The sequence below is a fragment of the Prionailurus bengalensis genome, chromosome A2 (genome assembly GCF_016509475.1).
Source record: "Prionailurus bengalensis isolate Pbe53 chromosome A2, Fcat_Pben_1.1_paternal_pri, whole genome shotgun sequence".
NCBI lineage: Eukaryota > Metazoa > Chordata > Mammalia > Carnivora > Felidae > Prionailurus > Prionailurus bengalensis.
In genome coordinates, this window is record NC_057348.1 from 93478506 (window position 1) to 93503287 (window position 24782).

At 37.3% G+C, this 24782-nt stretch overlaps 1 protein-coding gene across 1 annotated transcript; it reads left to right on the top strand.

Annotated features, from left to right (window-relative positions):
* The first annotated feature begins 230 nt into the window (after positions 1-230).
* Positions 231-24326, top strand: PTTG1IP2 (PTTG1IP family member 2). Its single transcript, XM_043588808.1, has 6 exons — positions 231-480; positions 8713-8759; positions 17167-17260; positions 18597-18665; positions 22160-22222; positions 24082-24326. Exons 1-6 carry the CDS (start codon positions 333-335, stop codon positions 24093-24095), a joined length of 435 nt encoding a protein of 144 aa, XP_043444743.1. The 5' UTR covers positions 231-332; the 3' UTR covers positions 24096-24326.
* Positions 24327-24782: the final 456 nt, after the last annotated feature.

A 24782-nucleotide genomic window follows, 5' to 3' on the forward strand; every position in this document is an offset into this window, starting at 1 on the left:
CTATAGGTAGGCATTAGAATCCAGGCCTTGCTCCAAAAGTACTGGGGTAGCAGGTCTCTATCAAGTCCAGTGGGAGAACTTTACCTACTGGTCAGGGCTCTAGGAAGCCTGAGCCCAGGACAAACCAGGATTGTATTACCAACATTCTGCATTCTGGCCAGAACACTACAAGTTCTAAGGTTCTGCGAATTATGCTAGGGTCAAGGGATCAGAAGGGGCTGCCTCTCAAGGTACTATGATTTTGTTGGGTCATAGTCCCTGATGGGGGTGCCTGTCCAAGCCCACCAAGGTCTGACTGGCCTAGAACTGGCTGAACCCAGGCTGGAGGAGTGATGTGCTGGCTGCGGGCATGGGGCCAAATCCTCTTGCCAGTTTTCCTCTCCCTCTTTCTCATTCAGCTGCTTATCAGCTTCTCAGAGAATCACTTTTCCCAAATCTCCAGACAGAGGGGCAAGCAGAGACCAAAATCTCTGGATGATGGTGAGCCATCCGGAGCTGAGGGGTTGATCCCTACACACACCCCTGCCACCATATTTCCTTTTGGTTGTGCCACCATGGCAGGCTGAAATTTTCATCTTTAAAGTTTCATTTAGTGTTGGCAGGAAGATATTTTTAAAAGCCCTTGATATTTTTGGTGAAATCCAGTTTAATTGGACTCATATTGATTTGCTTTATCAGAAATGTGAAGACTGGATTAAAACAGTTTAAAATATTGGGAAAGCATGTGGCCCCTCCACCCTCCCTTTTTGTGTGACCTATAGCACATGTTTATGCTGTGAATAAGCTGTTGGGTTTTGCTCTAATCAGACTCTGCTGAATAGCCATAGCTAGTCTTTCTTGGTTTTTTAAGGTTTTAATTAATAAACTGCTTAATTTGTGTCTTTTTAAAAATGTTTATTTATCTTTGAGAGAAAGAGACAGAGCATGAGCAGGGGAGGGGAAGACAGAGAGGGAGACACAGAATCCGAAGCAGGCTCCAGGCTCTGAGCTGTCAGCACAGAGTCCAATGTAGGGCTCAAACCCACGAACCACGAGATCATGACCTGAGCTGAAGTTGCATGCTTAACTGCCTGAGCCATCCAGGTGCCCCTGCTTAATTTGTGTCTCAAGAAAGACTTACTTTGGTCTGAAGATTTTCCTTGAAGATTTCCCTGGGATTTCCCAACTGAAGAAATTTTGATGTTAAAATTCATGCTGAGTTGAATTCATGAACCTGGAAATAAGGTTTTTAGTATCCTAAATTGAAATTGTATAGAGAGAATAAGGGGTGAATTAGGATTTGAATTATTTGGAAAATGTCCTGTAAAGCCAAGATTGCCATTTGTATAAAAACTGTAAGGATTACAGCTGTCTGGTTTCTGGAGTCTAAAAGAATGTTAATATCTGTAAGGGAATCAGTCTTCCTTACTAAAACCAAACCCAAAGCTCTCAGCTTTGAGTCTCTGAAATGAGACTCCCCCTTTGAGATGATGGGGAGTAGGGAGAGGCTGAATCAAAAGGCCTAGTTTGTTTCTTTTGATTTCATCTTTCCCATAGATTTTTCTCTTTTGACTTCTTGGTCATCTCCATACATATTCCAAGAGGAACAGTGTTCTATTCCCACCATGTTCTCCCCACAAACAGTGCCTGAAAACATAGGCCAAGCATGGAAACAAACCCTTCCTTTAGTTCCCTAGCAAACTGGAGTCATACTGGACTTTTTCAAAAGACTTTATTTAAATGCTGATGAAGAACAAAAAGAAAGTGAACAAAAACAAATCAAGAATTACAGATAACATAGTCTGGTCTCCAAAGACTGAAGTTTCTGATTCTAGTTAGTTCACTTCTAGGGCTGAACAACCCTGTTCAAGGTTTCTGAAGAAAAGGCTTTCCTTTGTGAAGGAAAACTTGGTTCAATCTGTCCTGGGCCTCCCCTGAATGTTTGCTTCCTATCCTGAGGCATTTCCCTTTTGTGCTTGTATTCAACCTTCCCATCTAACAAGGATATGGTTTCTTAGACATCTTGATTCCTTCAGCTCCAAAACAGAAATTGATTCTAACCCCTCACTGAGATCCCCACCTCCATCCTTCCTAGCACTCTGAGTGAATAGGCCTTTCCCACAGGACTTTGTGAATGAACCCACAACTGAGACCTACTCCAAAGCATGTTGCTTTGATCCCCAGAGCTTTTAACCCTAATGTTCACTTAGATTTGAGAGCTCAATTAGCAATTTGCTAAGAAGTTACAGTTGTACTTGGAATTTTGGGTTAGGAATCTTTTCCCCCAATATCTAATGAATGAATGAAAAATCACACCAAAATATAGACAAATTCTTTCACCAGAAGCAACCAAACAACTAAGGAACATAGTCTAAAAACATGTGGCAACCAAGGAAAACAAATCAAAGATTCTACAACAGAGTAGAATAGCATAGGGGCAACTGGGTGGCTTAGTTGATTAAGTGTCAGACTCTTGATTTCAGCTCAGGTCATGATCTCATCATTCCTGAGCCCTGCATCGGTCTCTGTGCTGACAGTGTGGAACCTGCCTGGGATTCTCTTTCTCCCTGTCTCTCTGTACCTCCTCTGATTGTGTGTTCAGGGGCTCTCTCTCTTAAAAATAGAGCGCCTGGGTGGTTCAGTTGGTTAAGCGTCCAACTCTTGATTTCAGCTCAGGTCATGATCTCATGGTTTCTGGGTTAGAGCCCCACGTCAGGCTCTGTGCTGATGGTACGGAGCCTACTTGGAATTCTCTCTCTCCCCCTTTTTCTCTCTCTGCCCCTCCACTGCTGTCTCCCTCCCTCTCTCTCTCTCTCTCTCTCTCTCTGTCTCCCAAAATAAATAAATACACATTTAAAAAATAACAAAAATTAAAAAAATAAAAACGTAAAAAAAGAGAGAATAGAATAGTATAGCATGACAATGCTCCAAATACCACTATCACCCTTTAGAAGAACTGGTGACTAAGTTCCAAGAATTTCCATGAATACTCCTGGAACTAGAGAGATACAAACTGAGTGTGTTTCCTGTACTTCACTCTGTTCTGAAGAATAACAAAGGAAATGGTTGCAGAGGAGAAATAAGGGAAAAATAAAAACTGAACAACGCATCTGTCTCTGATGGAAACATCTGTCCCTGGGCAGCAAGCTCAATTTCAGGGCAGATCTACAGTCCCCTTTATGGAAATGGGAAATACCTCTAATTAGCTAGAATCCTGGCAAAGGAAAATGACAAAACCTCAGACGAAAGTGTAGAACCCAGATATTCTAACAAAGTCTGGCACAGCCTCACCTGAGTTCTTTCCCTTTGTCAGGTACTGAGAACAACAGAATGAATAGAACATAAAAATACCATAAAACTGTAGTTTCTCAGAAAAATATCTCAAGGATAGTTGGAAGGTGGTCAAGGTATCACCTACACCATATCAGCACACATAGAATATTTGAACACAGCTATCCAAGCATTAGTAAGATGAAAACAGACAACCGAGCAACTATGGAAACACTGCTTAGCTAACAAAACAAATAATGAAATTAAGGAGTATGATAGCATGCAGAATAAGAATAATTTCCCCCAGAATAAAATGTAAGGAACAAATGAAAACTTCCCTACAAGTGCTCTGAGTTGGGGAACCACCAAATAAGAAACAGATTCCGTGAAACTGATCTCAAAGTAAATATCTGAGAATGAGATAAAAAGGCAGATTTCTCTGAGGGAATACATTGAAGGCTAAATAATTTGAATATGAGGCAAGGTTTCCAGGCTTTCTCCTTATTTCTGTAAGTACCCATATATTTCTGCTAATGGTGAACATACCAGGAATATTTATCATTTATACTCTAAAGTATAATATTCTTTTGGGCTCTGTTAACTGTCTTCTTCCTCTTCCTCTAGCCTAGGGGGTGCTGGTATCTGGGAGGAAGTGAGGTTTCACTGTCTTTCCCCTGGCAGACTCCTCGGTTTCTTCCATCACCTGTACACCCAATTCCCAGTACTAAGTTTTCTATGTCATGTACTCAGAGTGATTACTATCACTCACAGACCCTCTCTGAAATACACACTCAAAAAGATATTATTTAGCAAAATGCAAATGAGCCAAAGGGAAATGTAGAATTCAAGAAAGAGTAGTAAATAAAGAAACCAATAACTTTGAGTCAATTCTAAATGATTGATAGAAAGTCAACAGCAATTTAAATATAAAAATAATTTAATAATAAGTGATAAGCATTTAATAGTAATTAGCATTCCAGTTGACATCTACCTGGGAAGTGGTGTGGGGAGGAAAAGGAAAAAATCAAAAGCATATTAGGCTCTTGTAGATGTAGAGAATGTAGATCCTGACTAGGCAGATTAAAAAGAGGCATATAGGGGCGCCTGGGTGGCGCAGTCGGTTAAGCGTCCGACTTCAGCCAGGTCACGATCTCGCGGTCCGGGAGTTCGAGCCCCGCGTCAGGCTCTGGGCTGATGGCTCGGAGCCTGGAGCCTGTTTCCAATTCTGTGTCTCCCTCTCTCTCTGCCCCTCCCCCGTTCATGCTCTGTCTCTCTCTGTCCCAAAAATAAATAAATAAAAAAAAAGAGGCATATAAAATATATCTCTCAAAATTTTTAAAATAATAGTTTACATATAAGTAGAAACAAGAAGTGTGACTTCAAAACCATTAGAGGAAATAAAGGCACAAAGAATAAATTTATGGAATAAAATAAACCTTTCAAAAATGCTACTGAAAAAGAAAGCAAGTATAGCAATATTAATATTAGATAAAATAGAATATAAGTAAATCTTTTAAGTAGAAGTAATATTTTGTGCTCATATTATAGCACAGTACATGAAGATGACATACGGAGCTTTATTATCAAGTTTTGAAGTATATACAGCAAAAGTTGATAGAAATAAAAAGAGCATTTGACAAATTACAAACCACATGGGATCACTTTACATGCCTATATCAGAAATCAACAGATCAAATATATAAAATATAAGGATATAGTATAGAGAATTATAATATATAAAACCTTGTGATCTGCCCCCATTGTTTTTTTTTCCCCTCTTAGCTGTTCTTGAAACAATTCCCCTTCCAGATAAACATTAGAATCAACTTGTCTGATTAATTGTTTTATTTTTTAAATTATTAATTTATTAACTCATTGCAATATCAGTCAAACCAGAAAGATCCTGTTTTGATATCTGGCATAATATATGTTGATGCCTGGCATCCCTAGGTGTTTCAAATTGAGATCACTCATGGGAGAAGAGGACCAAAGATGGAACTTTGTGGAATAGCAACATTTTAGACATTGATGAGAGGAAGTTGAACCCGTCAAGGAAATTCAAAAAGAATGGTCAGAGATGTTCCGGGAGAACTAGAAGACAATGATGCTGCAGAAGTTGTGAAAAAAAATGTAATCAAGAGGATGGAATTGACTAGATAGAATATAGATATACAAAAATTAAGCCTTTAGGGTAAGGGAAGAATCTGGTATCTGGCTGTGTAAAGAGCAAGTACCTCTTTCTTCAGGAATAGAGTGAAAGAAAGAACCTATTGCTTCATGTAAAACATGATCATGTAGGTTAGCTGGTCCTCATTGGTTCTCCAATAAGGGCTACAAAGACTATAGATAAGGTTAGTTATGCAAATGTTTAATCTAAATTTCTGAGAAGGACCACATCAGGTCATTCACTGACATGAGGGTCAGGCTAAAGAAAATGAAATAGAGTCCATGAAAGACAAACAGATTTGGAAAACAATGGAAAGGTCAGGGAAAGTGAAGTTCTGAGTAAGGTCAGAATGCAAGTAAGAGAGGAAAAGAAGATTCTAAGCAGAGAATAAAATATGGGAGTTTAAGAATTCATGGCAGAGTCATTCAGAATGATGGCAAAATTTAAGTTGGGGATCATGAAAATAATTTGCTTAAGATGAAGAATCAGAGTTTTTCTTAATGGTGGAATTTCAGTGTGTTCTTAATATGTACATATTTCTTATATTGAACATGTATCACTTTTATAACTACATAAAGATAATTGTTTTAATTTTGGAAAAAAGATAGGTAGAAGGGATGAAAAGAAGGGAAACATCAGGATTTAGTGGAAAGAAACAAATATGTGGAATTTATATTAACTGGAATGTTTCTGGGTGCAGTGTAAGAAACCAAGATTTTACCTATAAGAGAAACGTAAGTGAATCAAGAGTAGGAATGCATAGGACCTGAGAAATGAATCACCATCAGCTCCTTATTTCTCCTTCTGTTTTCTCTCCTTTCCTCTGCTTATCAATTTTATTTTGTCCTATTAGCTTCTTCCTCAGAACATCTTTCATGGTCACTGGCAGCTCCATCTTCTCAGCTTACCAAACAAAGAGAAAGTGGCTCCCTGCCACTTCTTAACCCTCAAGTTTTAATTTATAAATCATCAGTGGAAGATTCTCATTGGCCTGACTTGGTCATATTTCCTCTCCCTGGACCAGTGAGTGTGGTCTGGGATTAGCTCAGTTTGTTTCAGGTGTACAGCCTTAGATGCCTGGCTGGGACCATGGAGTTTGTGTAGGAGAGGGCAGTCACCAGTTATACCATGTGTCTAATGCTAAGAAGGAGCAGTCCTGCAAAGGAAAGATGGGTTATATTTCCCAGGAGAAAGGAGAGGTGCTGGCAGTCAAAGAGCTCAAATCCACACTCTGTCATTATTAGCAGGTGAACTTGAATATGTTATTTGACTTTTCTGAAGTCAGTTTCTTCATCAATAAAGTGGCTTTCAGGATTCCAGGATTTCAAATCTTTCAGGATTGTGAAGACTGGTTATAAATGCTCACAAGTAAGCATTTATGTTTATAAATTGCTTAATAAGGATTCCATATGATCTTAGAGTGAAAGCCAATTTATGTTTCCCATTTAGCTGGATTGATTCCTGGCTGTGGCTGCTCAGAAAGGTTTTGCATTTTTCTAGCCTTTTCTTTCAGACATGCACCTTTTCCTAGTTTACACAAGGATGCCCTGCCTTCAACTAGTGCTAGCAGCAGTCCTATGTCTTCAACTTTCTCTAATGTATATAAATATAAAAAAGCTACATAAAAACCATTTTGATATCATGTACATGCTGATGTAATGTGATAAGGCAACTTCACCTTTGCACTATTCTTCCCCCAAACCCAGGTTTTCAGTCTAATTATGATAAAAAAAAATCAGACAAATTCAAATTGAGGGACATCCTACAAATATTTGGCCAACAAGGTTCAAAACTGTCAGGGTCATGAAAAACAAGGAAAGGCTGAGAAGCTGTCACAGACTAGAGGAGACATGATGATCAAATGCAATGTGGGATCCTAGATCTTGGAACAGAAAAAGAACATTAGTATAAAAACCAATGTGGTGCACCTGGGTGGCTCAGTTGGTTAAGTGTCCGACTTCAGATCGGGTCATGATCTCACGGTCTGTGAGTTCCAGCCCAACATCGGGCTCTGTGCTGACAGCTCAGGGGCCAGAGCCTTCTTCGGATTCTGTGTCTCCATCTCACTCTACAACCCCCCTTGTTCACACACTCTCCCTGTCTCTCAAAAATAAATAAACATTAAAAAAACTTTAAAAACCAATGAAATCCTAGTAAAATTTGGAGTTTAGTTAAAAGTAATGTATTGGTGTTGGTTTCTTAGTTTTGATAAACGTACCATGACAATGTAAGATGTTAGCCACGGGGGAAACAGTAAGAGGCATACAGGAACTTTCTGTATATTCTTTGAAATTTTTCTGTAAACCTAAAATTCTTCTAAAAAACTTTAGCTGCAGAAAAAAAAAGCGTGGGAAGTGAGTAGAATTTGGAGAATGGTGGCTAAGACATATGCCTTTTGTTTCCCTGCTCCTGCCTCCTGAAGTAAGCCTGAAAGCACCTGTCCCCAACATAGCTGAAGCAGTAGAATCTTTCTCATCTACCTTGCCTTTTACTCAACTTCCCCTGGGACTCCAGGGATACTTTTGGGTAGGGGGAAGTAATACTTAATTTGAAAATCTATTGTAATTCTTTTCCCAGCCAAATTAGATCTGTATCCAGTCAAACAGTTTGAAATTGAGCTTATGAACCCTGCCCCCAAAGTAATAGAGTGACTTTATTATTATCGTATCACATGAAAGGTGGGGTATTAATTCCAGACTCTACTTACTTTACAGAGATGTTGGAGTAAGAAAAAGAGACATCAAAAATTTTTTATCAGACTTACAGTTTTTATTCTAGAACTTTCAAATTTAAGTTATATTATTTTGTCATGAAACAAGAAGAATGAAAATCTTCATCTGTGGGAAGTTTTTAAAACGTTGTGGCACAAGATGGAGAATTAAGTTTTTTAGTATTGAATGGACTAGTTAGCCAGGAATATCTTGGTAAAACCATGCTGATTAACAAAGGAATTACTAAAAGAGGTATTTAAAGTGTGATGTTGTAAATATGCAGTGATATTGCCAATTTAAGTTCTTACTGTTTTTTGGAAGTTATTTTTTAGAACTTACTTGGCTAATCAAAGTTGGATGATGCCATTTCATGTTTTTCCAAGCAATGATAGAAAGTAAGAAAGAATTAGGATTTAAACAGTACCAATGGGGAAAGTGTCTAGATATGTGAAAATCATGAAATAAAACACTGGGGTGTGGAAGAGTATGCCACGAAAGAGAAATGACTAAATGAAATGCATTTTTATATAAAACTAAGCAACAAATAGTCTTTGCATTTACATTTTTGCCCTTAATTTTTTATAGCATGTGCTGTAAAGAAAAATTGTCAATTGTGCACAGAAGAAAAAAAAGTAAGTTAAGTTATATATGGGGAAATTGTCTTGGGAATATTATAAAGTCATACTATATATAGTTGTAATCTAAAAGATATGTTAAACTTTATTTTATACAATATTTTTATAATAGGAATGACTAATAGCAGTTATTAAGATGTATTTTAGCATTTCAAGCCATTCTTTGAGGATCTGGAAATAAATAATGGACATAATTTAGTACAAACATGTACTTCCTTCTAGAAAATTATGCTTAAAAACAAAACAGTTTTTTGTTTGAAAAGATTATACTGACTTTGAGAAGAAATTTTTGTAAGTCAAGGAAAAGATAAGCCCTTTGAGATGCAGTGAAAATCTCCTTGCTACTCTATTTCCCCAAAACTAGAAAGGATGAGACACTGTTCCTTAACCACAATGTAAAGTCCTTTCTCTGATGATTAGGCAGCTGACATCATTATTCTTCACTTCAGATTTGGAAAAAAGCAGAAATGCCATAAGAAATTAGGGAAATGGTGTTGCAGAGAGCTTTGCAGCAACTCTCACAACACTATTCTACCATAACCTGTATTGGAGAACCGGCAGTTAACACCAAAGACAGAGAGACATGAAATCACTAATTAGAAAAGGGCATACTGTAGTAACTGGTATCTGTAATGGTGATCTGGATGCATCATTCCAATGCACCATTCCAATGCACCTGTTCCCCTTCTTCATCAAGGTCGCTCCTTCATCTAACGGGGCCCTGGGCTCCTGGCTCATGGACTTCTCCACCCAATTCCTGACATCACCTTATGTGCTTTCCAAACTTGGTGAAGGTCCAGACACACTTGGTTTCTCCAGCTCCTGACTTCCTCAGCTCTGTGCATTGAGAAGTCACTTCCATGGCCATACCCTGAACCTTGCACAACATACAATGCCTCTTGCATTCTCATTCCCCTGACACTGTACATTTTGGCCTCAGCAGCACTGCCCTCTAGTCCTTTAGTCTCTCATTTTTCCCTCAGCTTATTGGCCCTCTCCTATGGACTCCCTTCCTTCCTGTGAATTCTCATGGCTGTTTACTTGAATGAAATACTCTTCTACATTTTTTTGCATGTTACAATGGAAATTTTCAACATATGAAAGCAAAGAAAATGGTATGATAAAACTGATCCACAAGATCCATCTTGGCCAATCTTATTTCATGTATGTCCTCTCCCTGTCAAAATGGATTATTTTGAGACAAATAAGGATCTGGATACCATATCATTTTACTTGCAAGTATTTCTCACTGCCCTTTTCCCTCTCTCTCCTTCTCTGGCTCTTGCTCTTAGTGTGTGTGTGTGTGTGTGTGTGTGTGTGTGTGTGTGTGTGTTTATGTATATATAGAATAGATGCTTTGCTTTAAAGTATCACAAATCTATTATTATACCTAAAAATGAATAACTTCTTAATATCATCAAGCATCCAGGAAAATAATCACATTTCTCTTATTTCATAATTTTTTAAAGTTCAATTTTAAAGTTCATTTGAATGAAGTCTATACATTGCAGTTGGCTGATATAGTCCTTAAATCTCTTTTTATCTATATGTCCCTTCTCCCTCTTTTTTCTTATAGCAACTTATTTGTTGTAGAAACTTAATTGTTTGTTCTATTACATTTCCCACAGTCCGGATTTTGCTGGTCACATCCCCAAAATGTGCTTTATCATGTTCTCCTTTACCCTATTTTTTGTTATTGTAAACTAGTAATTAGATATCGAGGCTTGATCAGCTTCAGTTTAATTTTTTGGCAGGAATATCTCATGCTGAAGATTTTCATTAGAAAGCAAATAAGTTTGTTGAACATTTTGTGATGTTAGCAGCCTTGATGATCCTTGCCTGTACCCGTTGTTTTATTCCACTGGAGGTTGAAAAAACCACTACTACATTAATGCCCTTGCCTTCTCATCTGTAACTGTGTTGAATCTACATTCCCTGATTAGTCCTATGGTCTGGCTTTTCATTTGCTCTGCATTATTAGCCTATTGTTGCTGGAGCATATTACATCAAAGTCTGCATTAGTGCAGCTACACATTCACAGCTTCTGGTCTCACCTGAGCTTCAGTGCTACCCATTTCTTGCCTTTGGTTAGCAACATTTCCTAAAATTTCCCACAGCAGCAATTCCAAAACTTTGTTACCATCCTTAGCGTTCCAATGTTATCTCACATTCACTCATTATCAACAGATAAGTTTTTCTCTTAATTTTATAGACAAAAATAGAGCCTCTGGGTGCAAACTTTACTCCCCAAACTGATAAAATTTCTGTCATTGTTACTCATTCTTATCCATTTTCCTCTTCCTCTTAAATTCTCCTGTATTTCTGTATTTTGGGAACTTGAACATGTACATTTTTGAATTGCAACTCATATCATGTAAACTGTTTGCATATTTACCTTTCTCCCATTCTCAGTTCCCTGAGGATAGAGTGCATGTTTTACTCATCTTTGTGTCTCTAACAACCTCACACATTTCCCAGAACATGACAGTTTTTGATAACTATTGATTTGAGTTAACACTTGAACCATTAGAAGGTATTTAAGTCATATTTAATATACTCTATAATGTAGCAAGATACAGAATTTTATCTTGAAATATTTACAGACAGAAGCCATTATGGCAATCCTGGGGATATGATTATTTGAGTGTAATTTTTAATATATTCCCAGTACCTCATAGAAGTGAGCTAAGGGATAATTTCATAAGATCAACAAAGACTTGGGGTGTCATCTTTTGGAAAAAGATCCCCTCCCCTCTCCCAGACTTTCAGGGACAGTGTCTACTACCTCCCATGCTCTGAGAGGGAGTGCCAGAATTTATAAATGGCAATTCATGAAGCAACCAAGAACATCTTAGTTCTTGCACTGTGAGGAACTGGAACAGATGTCCTTTGCTTAGGACTGTCCTATTTTATGGTGGTGCTCATCACTTTTAATTTGGTGAAATTATTATACCAACTCCTTTACATTCCCCAAAAGATTCCAGTTTTAATGATAAATGATATGCTTATTTTTCTTAACTGTAAGGGAACCTTCCTCAGATTCTATCTGAAACATTTCCTTGTGATTCAGTAGTATATGACTAGCCTTTTTAGAGTTAGAAAACATTCTTACCAAAAACAAGTCCATAAAAAGTAACTCATTTTCAGTACTACTCCCAACACATAGCTCATAAACACAGCATATGAAAAACATTATATTTGTGTTGATAACTTTTCTTCATTAGAAATAAAATTTCAAAAACCATGCTAAGAAACTTAGTGCTAACTCTCACCTGGCTGTCATTGCTCTTGAGAATCATATGTCACTGTTGAATCCTTAGAATGATACCTTTCAATCATGGTGTCACAATGACAAAACTTGTCATAAGTATTTTTTTTTTTTTTTTGCTAATGACAATTTAGAAAACTGAGTTTTTGCAGTTGAGTAGGTTCTAGGTTTTCTCCATAATCACATCTTTCTCTTTCATTGCATCTTGATATGGATTATTGCTTGGGACAGAAATAAATAAAGCTACAGCAAACCCAATGGGTTTTTTTTGAATCTTTCATATACTACCTTATCTACTGCACAGTTCATAAGAAATGACCATTAACTTACTTGCTTGTGAAATGCACTTATAAATGCCATAGCTCACATCCCTCAAAAATGCCTACTTTGATATTATTTTTCTGAAAAATTGTGTGTGGTGCCCACATGTGTGAGTGTATTAGGGCTTGGAGCAGGAGAGGTAGATAGGGTCATGGATCCAAATCTGGATATGCCAATGAACACATGGATATCACCTGTCAAGAGTCAGCTGAAAAACAAAATGTGGAGAACCAGTTTCATGGATTATTTTCCAAGGCAACCATTTCCCTTATCTGCTCTTGGCATGACCATCCATCTAGAGGTCGATTTTTTTTTTTTTTTGAGAAATTTAAGGCCATCTGTCAGGTTCAAGTTCTCTCATTTTCTGAACAAACAAAATCTTTTCTCTTATGCTCTTTTCCCCCTTAAGAAGTCGGTTCTCAGTACCAAGGATAATTTCTTAGTCTTTACCTCCATTCATGCATCATACTTGAAAATACATGCATATTCACAAACTGAGAACTTTCTCATTTTCTTGCTCTCTCTATGACAAATTCAGTCTATTTCTTTGCATTGGTTCCTTTCTTTCTGAGTACAGACACAATGGAAAAAACAAAGCCAAACCTTCTTTTGTGTTTTCTTACCTCTCTATTTCAACTCATCTTCCTGGTCTGTCCTCATACACCTAAGCATTTTTGTTTTGTTTTGTTTTGTTTTGAGAGCAAGAGAGCGAGAGAATGAGAGAGAGAGAGAGAGAGAGAGAGAGAGAGAATCTTAAGCAGGCTCTAGGCTCAGCATGGAGCTAGATGCAGCGCTCAATCCCACAATCCTGGGATCATGACTTGAGCCAAAGACCCTGTTCTTTCCTGTGCAGATTTTACCTTCTCCTCAAGGCTCAGACCAAATTCTGCCTCCTCCCTGGAAGAAATCTTATCTAGTTATTGCAACTAGACATCAATACTTTCTCTTCTGAACTTCTATTACATTTTATATCTGTTCCATTCCTTTTGGAATTATATTATTCTTCCACTTAGAGATTTTGTTTTTTGTAAAGTGTACATATTATACCTACTAATTAAACTGACACTTTCTAGAAAGCAAATTCAGTGCTTTATATATCCACGTAACCTCTCCTGAATTTGGTATTTGCCCATAAATAATGAGTAAATGCTCTTTTGATCCTCCCAATGTCCACTTCTTTCTTTCTTTTCTTTCTTTCTCTCTCTCTCTCTCTTTCTTTCTTTATAACTTTTTTTTTAATTCTCCCACCCCCTATTCTTTTTTTTTTTTTTTTAGTATTTTCTTTATTTTTAAATTTTTTTTTTTCAACGTTTATTTATTTTTGGGACAGAGAGAGACAGAGCATGAATGGGGGAGGGGCAGAGAGAGAGGGAGACACAGAATCCTAAACAGGCTTCAGGCTCTGAGCCATCAGCCCTGAGCCTGACGCGGGGCTCGAACTCACGGACTGCGAGATCGTGACCTGGCTGAAGTCGGACGCTTAACCGACTGCGCCACCCAGGCGCCCCATATTTTCTTTATTTTTGAGAGAGAGACAGACAGAGTGCAAGCAGGGGAGAGGCAGAGAGAGAGGGGGAGACATAGAATCCAAAGCAAGCTCCAGGCTCTGAGCTGTCAGCACAGATCCCGACGCAGGGCTCAAACCCACAAATCATGAGATCATGGCTTGAGCCGAAGTCAGACACTTAACCGACAGAGCCACGTAGGCACCCCCAATGTCCACTACTTTAAAATCTCCCTTTGTATATTAAGGTCATTTAATAATTTTTGTAAGTATAATATTAAATTGTTTGGTTTACACAATGTTAACAAACCACTAAACGTTATGTATCCTCCCCTTTCTGCATTTGTTTTCATTTTAATGATATTTTCTTATAAAAATGTCAATTTTCATGTCCATATAAGCTTATTAGAATAGAATTCTACTCTAAAAAGAATACTCTAGTTTTCCAATGGAGCACTCTTCACCATCATTTTAAAGTCTTTTAGCTGACTTCTCAGCTGTCACTCTCTTGAGAGTCTGGTTGGCATGGCTTTGTATTTATGTGGGTCATTTTAATAGCTATAAAAAAAATCCATGTAATTTATCCTAACTTATGCATTACCAATTTAAGGATGTTGAATATATTATGTTCTTCCTCTGTATCGTGTGAAGACTCTTTGAAGATTTTTTAGTTTTAGTTAAGGTATTTGTTAAATCTTTTTGTGGTAAGTTATAGAAGCCCAACTCTAACTAATTTAATAAACAGAAACCCAATTCAAACTGACTTTATTGACTCATAAAATTGGGAAGTCCAGGAGTAGCCTTGGCATCACGCACAGCTAAATCTCCAGGGATTTTATTCCCGTTTCCTCTCTTCTCATCTTTTAGCTCTGTTTCCCTCAAAGTTTTGGCTTCATTTTGTCCTATGGCAAAAGTGGACATTTTCCATATAGCTCGGAAAGAGCCTGGTTCCTAGCAGATCCCTTCCAATGTCTGTATACAACTTCACAGGAGATTCTAATTGGCTTTATTTGGATCTAATGTCCACTCCAGCACTAGTTACTGGGCCAGTGAGATAAGCTACCCTGAATACCACTGCCTGGGTCAGATGATTCCAGTAGTATAGAAGTGGTAGTATAGATGCTGATTGACATCTGCAGAACCACATAGACCTGAGGGAAGATGGCTACAAAAGAGAGAAGATCTAGTTGCCAGGAGGACAAGGATGGTGACACGAGCTGATCAAAACAGTAAAACAAAAACAAAACAAAACAAAACACCAACCCCCCCCAAAACTACTTTAGTCTACTGTACTTCACCCTTTGACTTTTTAAGACCCATATCCACATTTTAAAAAATGCTCCTGGCAAAATAATGCAAATAACCCTCAACTAAAATTGTACTTACCGAAAGTCATTGTCAGTTATTACCCTCCAGATCTTCTGGAATCTCAGAGCTGTGTACATGATGTGCAAATGTTACTGAGTTTCCCTGGCCAAGCAGTGAGTTATTGGTCACCAATCTGGCTGCCCTAGGCTTGACCTGTGGACGAGTTCCCTTTTCCATTGTTCTCTGAGCCTCCATCTGAGAGAGGCACAGGAAAGAGTGTCTCTTCTGGAGACTGTACTGCTTTAGGAGCTCACCTGATGTGGACTTAGTTCCTGGGGCCTGGGAATCAGCTTAGTACTGAGTAACCACAAGGTCCTGTCTGATAGGGTCAGGTTTTTCTGGCAATTTATCTCCCATAAAGACCTACTGTAAAATGGCATGGATTTGATTACTAGAGACTCTTAGAACTGTTAACCAAGGTTAGAAGTCTGTGGGCTACAACCCGTGAATCTAGGCTTTGACTTTGAAGTCTGTGGGCTACAACCCTTGAATCTAGGCTTTAACTTTGCAGTTATAGTCATTAAGCAACAGTCCAAGAGGACAGAACCCATTCAACCTAAGTGGCTCCATTTGACCTTTGGTGTTGGTTAACATGAAACAATAGCTGGCCTTTGATATATACCTCCTGTTCTCAGGTAGTGTCTGAGGGGTGGTTCGTTATGTTGGAGTGAGTCATTATGGCTGCTGTTTTCAGGATGTTCAACAAGAAGTGCTTGGGAGGGGCCTGGGATCAGTCTTGCAGGATTGGTTACCAGCACAGAACCAGACTGATTAGGCTAGAATCCAAGCTCCCCCTGTTTACTAGGTGTGTGACCTTATGTAAGTCGTTTGACTGTTCTGTGCCTTACTGTCCTCATTTATAAAGTGGGAATAATTTTTCCTAACTTACAGGGTTATCATAAGGATGAAATGAGTTAATATATATAAAGAGCTTAGATTGGTTCCTGTCACATAGTAGACCCTATTTACATGACAGCCATTTTTACCGCCCTGTCTTCATTTTTTTACTCTTCAAGAATCTATCTAGTCTTATCTCCCACAATGGTTTCCGCCTTTGTACCTTCCTTTTGCTTACTTCAACAAGGGACTTAGAATTCACTTTTCCTATTTTCACGTGATTATCTGAACATAAGCAGATAATGAGCAGAAGGGATAATGAGCAGAAGGGAGACGGTCATGAGGCATGGCTGGTTGACAGCCCCACCAAGCCCACATGTAATCCCCAGAGTAAGTGCTATAGACACTTAGGGGAATGGGAGCAAGTATTGGAGGGAGGAGAGAGAGAGAGAGAGGGAAGAGAGGAACCAAACAAACCCTATCTACTGAAGTCGTTATTACTACTTTGTGAAATAATGTCTCAGGTTTAGTTCTCTAAATATAGAGCCTGAGAAAGGGATTCAGATACATGTGATTTCTTGAATGGCTCCTCTTTAGCAAAATTCTATGGAGTAAGGGACTCAGGGCAAGTAAGGAACAAGAGCCAAGAGAAGATGTGGTCTCTGCTAAAGTCTACACTTGGCCTGAATCATGGACAACCCTGAGGCAAAAAATCACATAACAGAGTTGTCTCTGCCTTGAGACAAGGACGCCCACTGATTGGAACCCCATGTATCTGTCAGTTATTGGCAGAGGCGGATGTAACCTGACAGGCAACAAGGTCCCCATCCACCAAGTACAATTCAAGGAGAAGAGCATTTTGAGCCATTAGCATCCAAAATTCATTGCATCATCGGTGTGAACGGATGGGCCTGGTAAAGGGGAGATCATCAACAGCGTCTATTTCCAATAATGATAATAATAATAATTAAAAGAATAATGATGGTGATGGTAATTATGATAGCTGTTATTTATGGAATACTAATGGAACTAGTACTGAAAACTTATTGGAATTGTAGTTATTACACTTGGATGTTGCTTTTATTTTGTTTTCTTTCCAAATACAGTGTTTTTGGTGCAGTGAAGAAAGGGCTTGCAAAAAAATGTGTTTTCCACATTTTGGGTGTCGATTCATTTCTGTGTATTGGTTAAACTATAGAAGTGAGTTATCCATGTTTGAATTTTTATGTACTTTTTTTTCAGTTAACTTGCAAATACTGTATTTAACTACATTTAGAGGATAATAAATTATTATATTTGCCTTATTAAAAATATAGCAAATCTTTTTATTGGTGTTTCTCTGGATACAGGCTGATACTGGTTGTTTCCAGCCAGTGTTGGTTCAAGCTAGGTCAACATTCATTCTGATTGTTGGGTACCTTGCCATACCAATTATTGAAAACTTTAAATTTCATTTCTAACATACTTTAATGTATGATAATCATTACCCAGTGAAGGAAAGTTTGTATTCTTATGTTGTTTTAGAAACTCCAGGAGTTTCTTATATGGTCTTGGGGTGAGGAGATATTGGGCCCAGTACCATTACTATAACTTACATTTCTTCAACTAATATATTCTATACTGCGAATTGCCATTCAGAACAGTGACTCCCTAGGACTTAACAAATTTTAATCATCTTTGTATCTGTAATGTTGTGTTTTGGGTTTGTTATATGGTACTTACCAAAGCAGGGAAATGCACTAGAACCTTTTAAGGACTTTTCAAAAAAGGCCAAATGAAAAGCTTTCCAGGTAAACCCTAACTATGTGAGAAAACCCAAAATAGAATTTATGTTTGTTTCTTAACTGAAGTGAAAAAAACATGAATTTTGCCCTCAAGTCCCTATTTTTTTTTTCTTCAGGTGCTATCAGGTATATTTAAATCATAACTGATTGTAGCAAAGAGCTTATAAACAAGTTATAGTTCATATATTTAGTATCAATGGGAAGTCTAGTTTCTATTTCATGTTCTGCCCTTGTAGTTGCATTTTACAAGTATACACTATGATCATGTGGGGGGGGGGCGGGGAGAGGTGGAATTTATAAATGCTAGAAGTCTGCTTTCTCAGCAAACATTTGTTGTCTCTGATAAGGAACTCCTGAACTCAAACAACAAAACTTCCCCTGCTATCTACATGCATCTTTACCAAAACAGCAGCCTAAGGCGTCTGCTATTTTCTGTTGAGATGCTGCCTGAAATGAGTTTAAAGAGAAAATACAGAAAAAAATATCAGTGTCCTAATAGTTCACTAATTTGGAGATGAAAGACTTTGAATGCTAGCTCCTTTAGCAGCTCAGATAATTTTCTAATGTTGGTGATTGTGGTGTTAAAGTAGTTTTATTGGAGTATGTGATGTATATCATGAAATGTATATCATTTTGAATAACTTGTAAATTTGTATCTAAGAATCAAACTGTATGATACTAGAAAAGATAAAAATATAAGAAATTATTGCTCTTCTGTTAACTTAAAATATATTTCATTTCCTACATTTCAGTTGACATATTTGGATTCCTGATGCTTCTATTTGTCATAATATTAATTACAGGGCTCATTTGGTATTATTGCACCTATCACTATTACCTGCAGGAATATGTTCATTTTATTTTTAGTAAGAATGCACTCGGGGATAATATCACTGAAGAGAATGCTAAGCTAGTTATCAGGAAATGTTTAACCTTTTTTATGTAATAAAAAATAACATATATATGATAAGAAAAAAACACTCAGAAGGTAACAGAAAATTATGAAATTATGAAAATTATGAAATGAAATGGAAAGTTCATCTTTCCCACCCCTTGTCTGCCTCTGACACCTCCCGCACAGAAGCAATCCTTCTACTATGATTCTAATGTAGTTCTTTTGATTACTTCCTGTATTTGAACAATGTGGTTATGGCTCCTTTTATTAACTTCAGCTGTTAATCTATGGACTCCCCAGCATGAAAGCTGAAAATTTATCTTGCACTATCCTATTTTTTCTGATGTTATTTTGTTCTTAGAGGGTATTATCATTTTGTTATTTTTGAATTTTAACTACGGTTTTTCATTATTAGCTCTTAAGATTGCTAGCATTTCTTCTGTTGGTTATCATTTCAACTTGATTGACTTCATTACTTTGAGTTCTAGTTAGTGCTCTACTTCTATATTCATCAATTCTTCCCCTGTTATTTAAATAAGAAAATGTGGAACGCTGTACTTCTATGTATCTTCTCCTCCATCTCCTAAACTCTATAAGCTTTCTCACTCATTTGACCTTATCAAGTATATAATATTTACTTCTGTAATTTATCTTTATATTTTGAAATGTATATTCTATAGTTTGAATATAAACATTTAAGAATAATACAAATAATAAAACATATCAGGATTGTATGAATATTGTTTAGTAAAGACCAAAGTGGAAATAGGAAATGTGATTCTATGTCACTAACCTGTATTACTTGAAAGAGAATTATCTAGTGTCTAGATCAAATAGATTATCTTCCTTACTCTCCATTTCTAAAAAACCATGCTATATTTCATATTGTTTCATGTTTACAATGTGACTTTCTTATATAGCTTCTGCATTTTCTAGGATTTTTAATTACCTTCATTATTTCCTGTCAAGGACAGACATGCATATTTATTCCCATCATTGTGATCATTCATCTTAGTATTTGGAAAATTATTCTCCTTTTTTATCTTAAAAAAATTTTTTTAATCTTTATTTATTTTTGAGAGACACAGAGACCAAGTGTGAGCAGAGGGAGGAACAGAGGGAGAGGGAGACACAGAATCCAAAGCAGGCTTCAGGCTCTGAGTTGTCAGCACAGTGACTGACGCAGAGCTCGAACTCATGAACCACAATTTCATGACCTAAGCTGAAGTCAGATGCTCTACTGACTGAGCTACTCAGGTGCCCCTCCTTTTTAATTTATATACACACTTCTAAAAGTCTTCTGAGTTCTTGTTCTAATTATAAACATTAGTTTCTTTTTACTGCTCTACTGAGTTAAAAGAATTTTTTAGATCCTGTATCTTCCTCTTTTTAAGATTCTTTTTTTCCCTTTTACTGGAGTATATCCTCAAGCAACTTTTTCAAAAGGAGGTATAGAAAGGTATACAGAAGGTATAGAAAGTGTTTCCATAGTCCATACATGCCAAAATTTTTTTCTTCATTCTCCATTAGCCTGGCATGCTATTATTTTCTTTCCTTATAGTGTACACCTTTTCCAAGAAGGACCCATAGACAAGATAGAAAGGCCCATAAACAAGGTAGGTGCAGAGTAATAGGTTCATCTGTAAGGAAAACATGCTCATAAAAAGATAAGGGTTAGCCAAATGTTTTGTTTGCTTACCTGAGGCCTCTACTTTGTCTAGGGCTTCATATATTTTGACTTTGAGCCTTTATGTCTTTTCCTTATTAAGAAACAAGAATAAAAGATAAGATGGAAGATGGGGCGTGTGGGTGGCTCAGTGGTTAAGCATCCAACTCTTGGTTTCCACTGAGGTCATAATCTCACGGTTCATGAGTTTGAGCCCCACGTTGGGCTCTGCGCTGGCAGTGTGGAGCCTGCTTGAGATTCTCTCTCTCCGTCTGTGTGTCTGTGTGCCCCCACACCCCCCCCCCACCCCAGTGCTTTATCCCTCTCTCTCCTCTCTCTCTCAAAAAATTAAATAAACTTAACAAAAGATGGAAGATGATTTCTTATTTTTTTACCCCTGGGACAAAAACATATCCAGAAGGAATAACCAGTAGGGTATATTACATGTGTGCTTAAGAGTCTGTGGCAAATATATTGTTCTTTTCCTTTTTATATTTTCTCCCCAGGATCCTGGGGTCTTAAAAGTGTTATCACTTTTTTTGTATAGCGCTGAGTAAAGTGGCAAATTATTCCCACCAGAGAGTAGGGACCTGAGCCAATATATATCACTGAGGCTTCTTTTGTATACAGTTTAAAAAGAAAACTTAGAAGCCTCTCTGCAAATATGGTTCAACAATTATAGTCAGTTCTGGTTAGCCCTGCTATTCACTCACCATCGCTTCTTTTTCAGTTTCTTTTAGAGATCTCCTAGACGTTGTTAATTCAATGAACACGGTATTCTGTTAGAGGAATTTGTCTTATTAAGGACTTATTGCACTTCATAATCCAAAGATCCTGGTTGCATTCCAGAAACATCCATCTTTCATTTAAAAAATACCTTTGAATGACAAATGGAGCATTAAAATATTGATTACTCTATTTGATCTAATATTCTTGTTATTCAGCAGATATGATTTAAAAGTTAAAGCACTTTTAAAAGTTCCAAATGTTGGAGAATATAAACATTTAACTACTAATGTACTCAGTGCCTCCTTGACTGTCATTTATTTCAGCAAATATTTATTGAGTATCTATTATGCTCTAGGCAGTGTTGTTGTCACTTACTAGGAAAGATTAAACCCTCACTTTCGTGGAGCTTATATCCTACTAAGGGGACACAGACAAGTCAGCAAGCAATTGTTAATTCTGCTGCTAACTTATTGATATTTTCATTGATATTTCACGTGTTTTAATTGTGTTGTCCTTAATCAAACACTAAAATTCTCCTGGTGGATAAATAAAGGGAGCATTTAAGTTAATAAAGCAATGGTAATAAAAAATTGCATTGAGTGCAGTCTAATGAAATGAAATACAGTCAACCCTTAAACAACACAGGTTTGAACTATGTGAGTCCACTTATGTGAAGATTTTTTTCAATCAGTACAGTGTAGTACTATAAGTGTATCTTCTCTTCCTTATGATTTTCTCAATTACATTTTTTTAGCTGACTTTATTGTTAGAATCCAGTGTATAATACATATAACATAAAAAATTTGTGTTAATCCACTGTTTATGTTATCAGTATGGCTTCTTATCAATAGTCATCTATTAGTAGTTAAGTTTTGGGGGAGTCAAAAGTTATACATGAATTTTCAATCATGCGGTTAGCATCCCAAACCTGCACGTTGTTCAAAGGTCCACTGCAATTTCAATTATAACCTTAACTATTCTGAGCATAAACCTAATTAATTCTAAGTTAATCGTTTTGAACAGAGCTCTGGTCTGCATTGCTGGAAGATCACACACAGTTTATATTCACTGTGGGACTATAGCTGCTGGCAAGTGTTTTCATTTATCTGATGGGATGTCCCAGACTCTCAGTAACCCAAAGTTAGGACTCTTGCCCTTACTTATTCCAGGCATCAAAATTAAAGTATGAGTGTGAAACATGGCAGCAGATTTCTTTGTTCCAATTTCTAAGACACATTTTTATAACCTCAACAGTTCATCTAAGATGGCTAAAACCACAATGTTGCTAGAGAGAGGTAAAAATTTCCAACCCATATTGGGTATTTATAGCTTTCTCAATTACCCCGTCTCCCACTCCACAAAAGCAGCTCAACAGCATATGACTTTTGCCTTGCGGAATCCTTGGAAGCACTCCCCACATTAATTTACTTCATCTCACCTAGTTGACTGACCCTCTATCCACTCTTCTCAGCTTGATTCTTTAAACTTTCCCTTACTTAACAGAACTCCAGTCTTGACCGCCATCAACTCATCATGCACAGCTCCTTGGCAGGTCCTCCTACTCTCCTGCTACCCAGGCCTGGGTCCTAGAACCCCAACTGAAATCAGAACTGTACACTTCGCACCCCTTTTCACCTGGGTAGTAGGACTATAAAAATTTTTAGATCAGAATATGACTGAAGAAACAGTCCTACAAAGTGCTTTATAATTACCATTACAAATAACTTGGGTGAGAGGCATCCAGGTTAGTGTGCTGTTTTGGCCCTCCAGGACTTAATACTAAATCTGAACCAGAAGCAAGGTAAACCTTGTAAGGGTAAGGAGGAAATGTCAAGCACATTCATACTCCATTGCCAATTTCTGGAGCTTCTTATGTTGAAATTGTGTTGGTGGTAACAGGATTGTAAGCTGTTCCAAAAAGCCATTTGAGTTGGGGAGCTGGAGTGCAGGGTGATTGCTGCTTCCTGGGATTGGAATCAAACCAGAGGACTGCAGAGAATAGTTCTGTGTTTCATTTTTTTTTTTCCTCCCTCCATTTAAAACTTCACAGCAAACTGGGCTAGGAGAAATGCTCTGAAAAGAGCACAAGGTTGGGAATTTATTTGTTTTGGTAGAAACAGTTATCTATTCACAGATTGAGAACAATTAGTTACACTAGATTCATTGTAGGAAATACAATGTAATCAAATTCACAAGACAGGATTATTTTTCACCCAAGTGAATAATCTGCAAACCCAGGGGGAATGCCTGCATTAAAGGGATTGAGTAAAGGAGACAGGATTCATCAAAAGGAATTGAAGATGGAAAAATGGGAGACAGTGGTGTTATAGAGATCAAAAAAGGAGGGTCTGAATATGGAGGGAGAGAAATTCATGGTTGTCTTTTGGATTTACAAATTGGGAGGTTACTAGTAACCAATCTATTTGCATGTGGTAGTCTTAGGAGCATTTATTTGAGACATAGAATAAACAGACTTCTGATTTGTGGAGTAGGAAAGTAAGGAATCTGTAAAAAAAAAAAAAATTATACACTCTCTGTTATTTGACCATGATGCTCCTCAACCACAGTTATTTTCCAGGAGTGGTGGTAATATCACCCCTCTTGGTCCTTGTTTCTATACTTCTCTAGAAAGTGAATTCAGAAGATGATTTGCTGAGGTTATGGATTCATTAAACATCCACAGGTTTTCTGTCACTGGAGACAACTAGTCTTGTGGTCATCCCCTAATATTTGACCTTTTCCTCTGTTAAATTCATACCGAAGTTGGTAAATGCTTTAAGACTCTGTGAGCCCTAAATGTTAAAATCACAGTAATATTAAGATCTTATAGTAGGAATCATATTGTTATTTATAAATATTTTGTGTTTAGCATTTTATAAGTTAGGTAAGTCATCCCTGACTTTTTAGAAAGACTTTGAAAAGGTAAATTGATTTTCTTTTTTCATAGAATATGATGAATAGATAACTGAAAAAGACAGATCTTCCAGAGAGAGAAAGAGGGAGTTTCTTCAATGGTAAGGTTCCAAATTATATTGTATGCATTGTCTGCATGGCCTTTCCTTCCTCCTATTAAGCAACTTTTAAGAAATGTAATCAGAGTTATTAAGAAAGTAGGTAGAAACCAAATCTGTAAAATGTAAATGATTTCCAGTGCCTGAAAACATGTAATATAAGGCAGCAGATAAAGGAGATATGATAGCTCCTCATTCAGGCCGACTTAGTTGAAATCTGGGTTTTGTTTACTAAGTATGTCATATTGGACAACTAACTTAATCTGTCTGTGCCTTAGTTTACTCATTTCTTAATATCATTTAATCATAGTGACAAATCATTGGGTAGCTCTGAGGACAAAATGAGATTTTACACATAAAATTTTTAGAATTTTCCTCAATGCTGTTACTACCAATGTTACTAGCATAGTCACAGAATCATAGCCCTTACATCTCAGCATACAAAGGTCATTATGCCCAAACCCTCATCCAGTGCTAGGACCCTCTTATCAACATCTCTATCTTGCTGGATGATGAACAGCATCTTAGATGAAAGGAATTACTAATTTGGCTTTGTGTGTGTGTGTGTACTGCTTGTACAGTAATTCATGAATTTACAAATGATTTCCTCTTGATTTTCTTTCAGTTTGGTTTTCCC

Excerpts from the sequence above, each read along its gene's own strand:
- PTTG1IP2 (XM_043588808.1), top strand. The coding sequence starts at position 333 with ATGTGCTGGCTGCGGGCATGGGGCCAAATCCTCTTGCCAGTTTTCCTC. Across the intron at positions 8,760-17,166 it reads TGTGCACAGAAGAAAAAAAA|TGTTTTTGGTGCAGTGAAGA; the intron begins GTAAGTTAAGTT and ends TTCCAAATACAG. Across the intron at positions 17,261-18,596 it reads GTATTGGTTAAACTATAGAA|TTGACATATTTGGATTCCTG; the intron begins GTGAGTTATCCA and ends CCTACATTTCAG.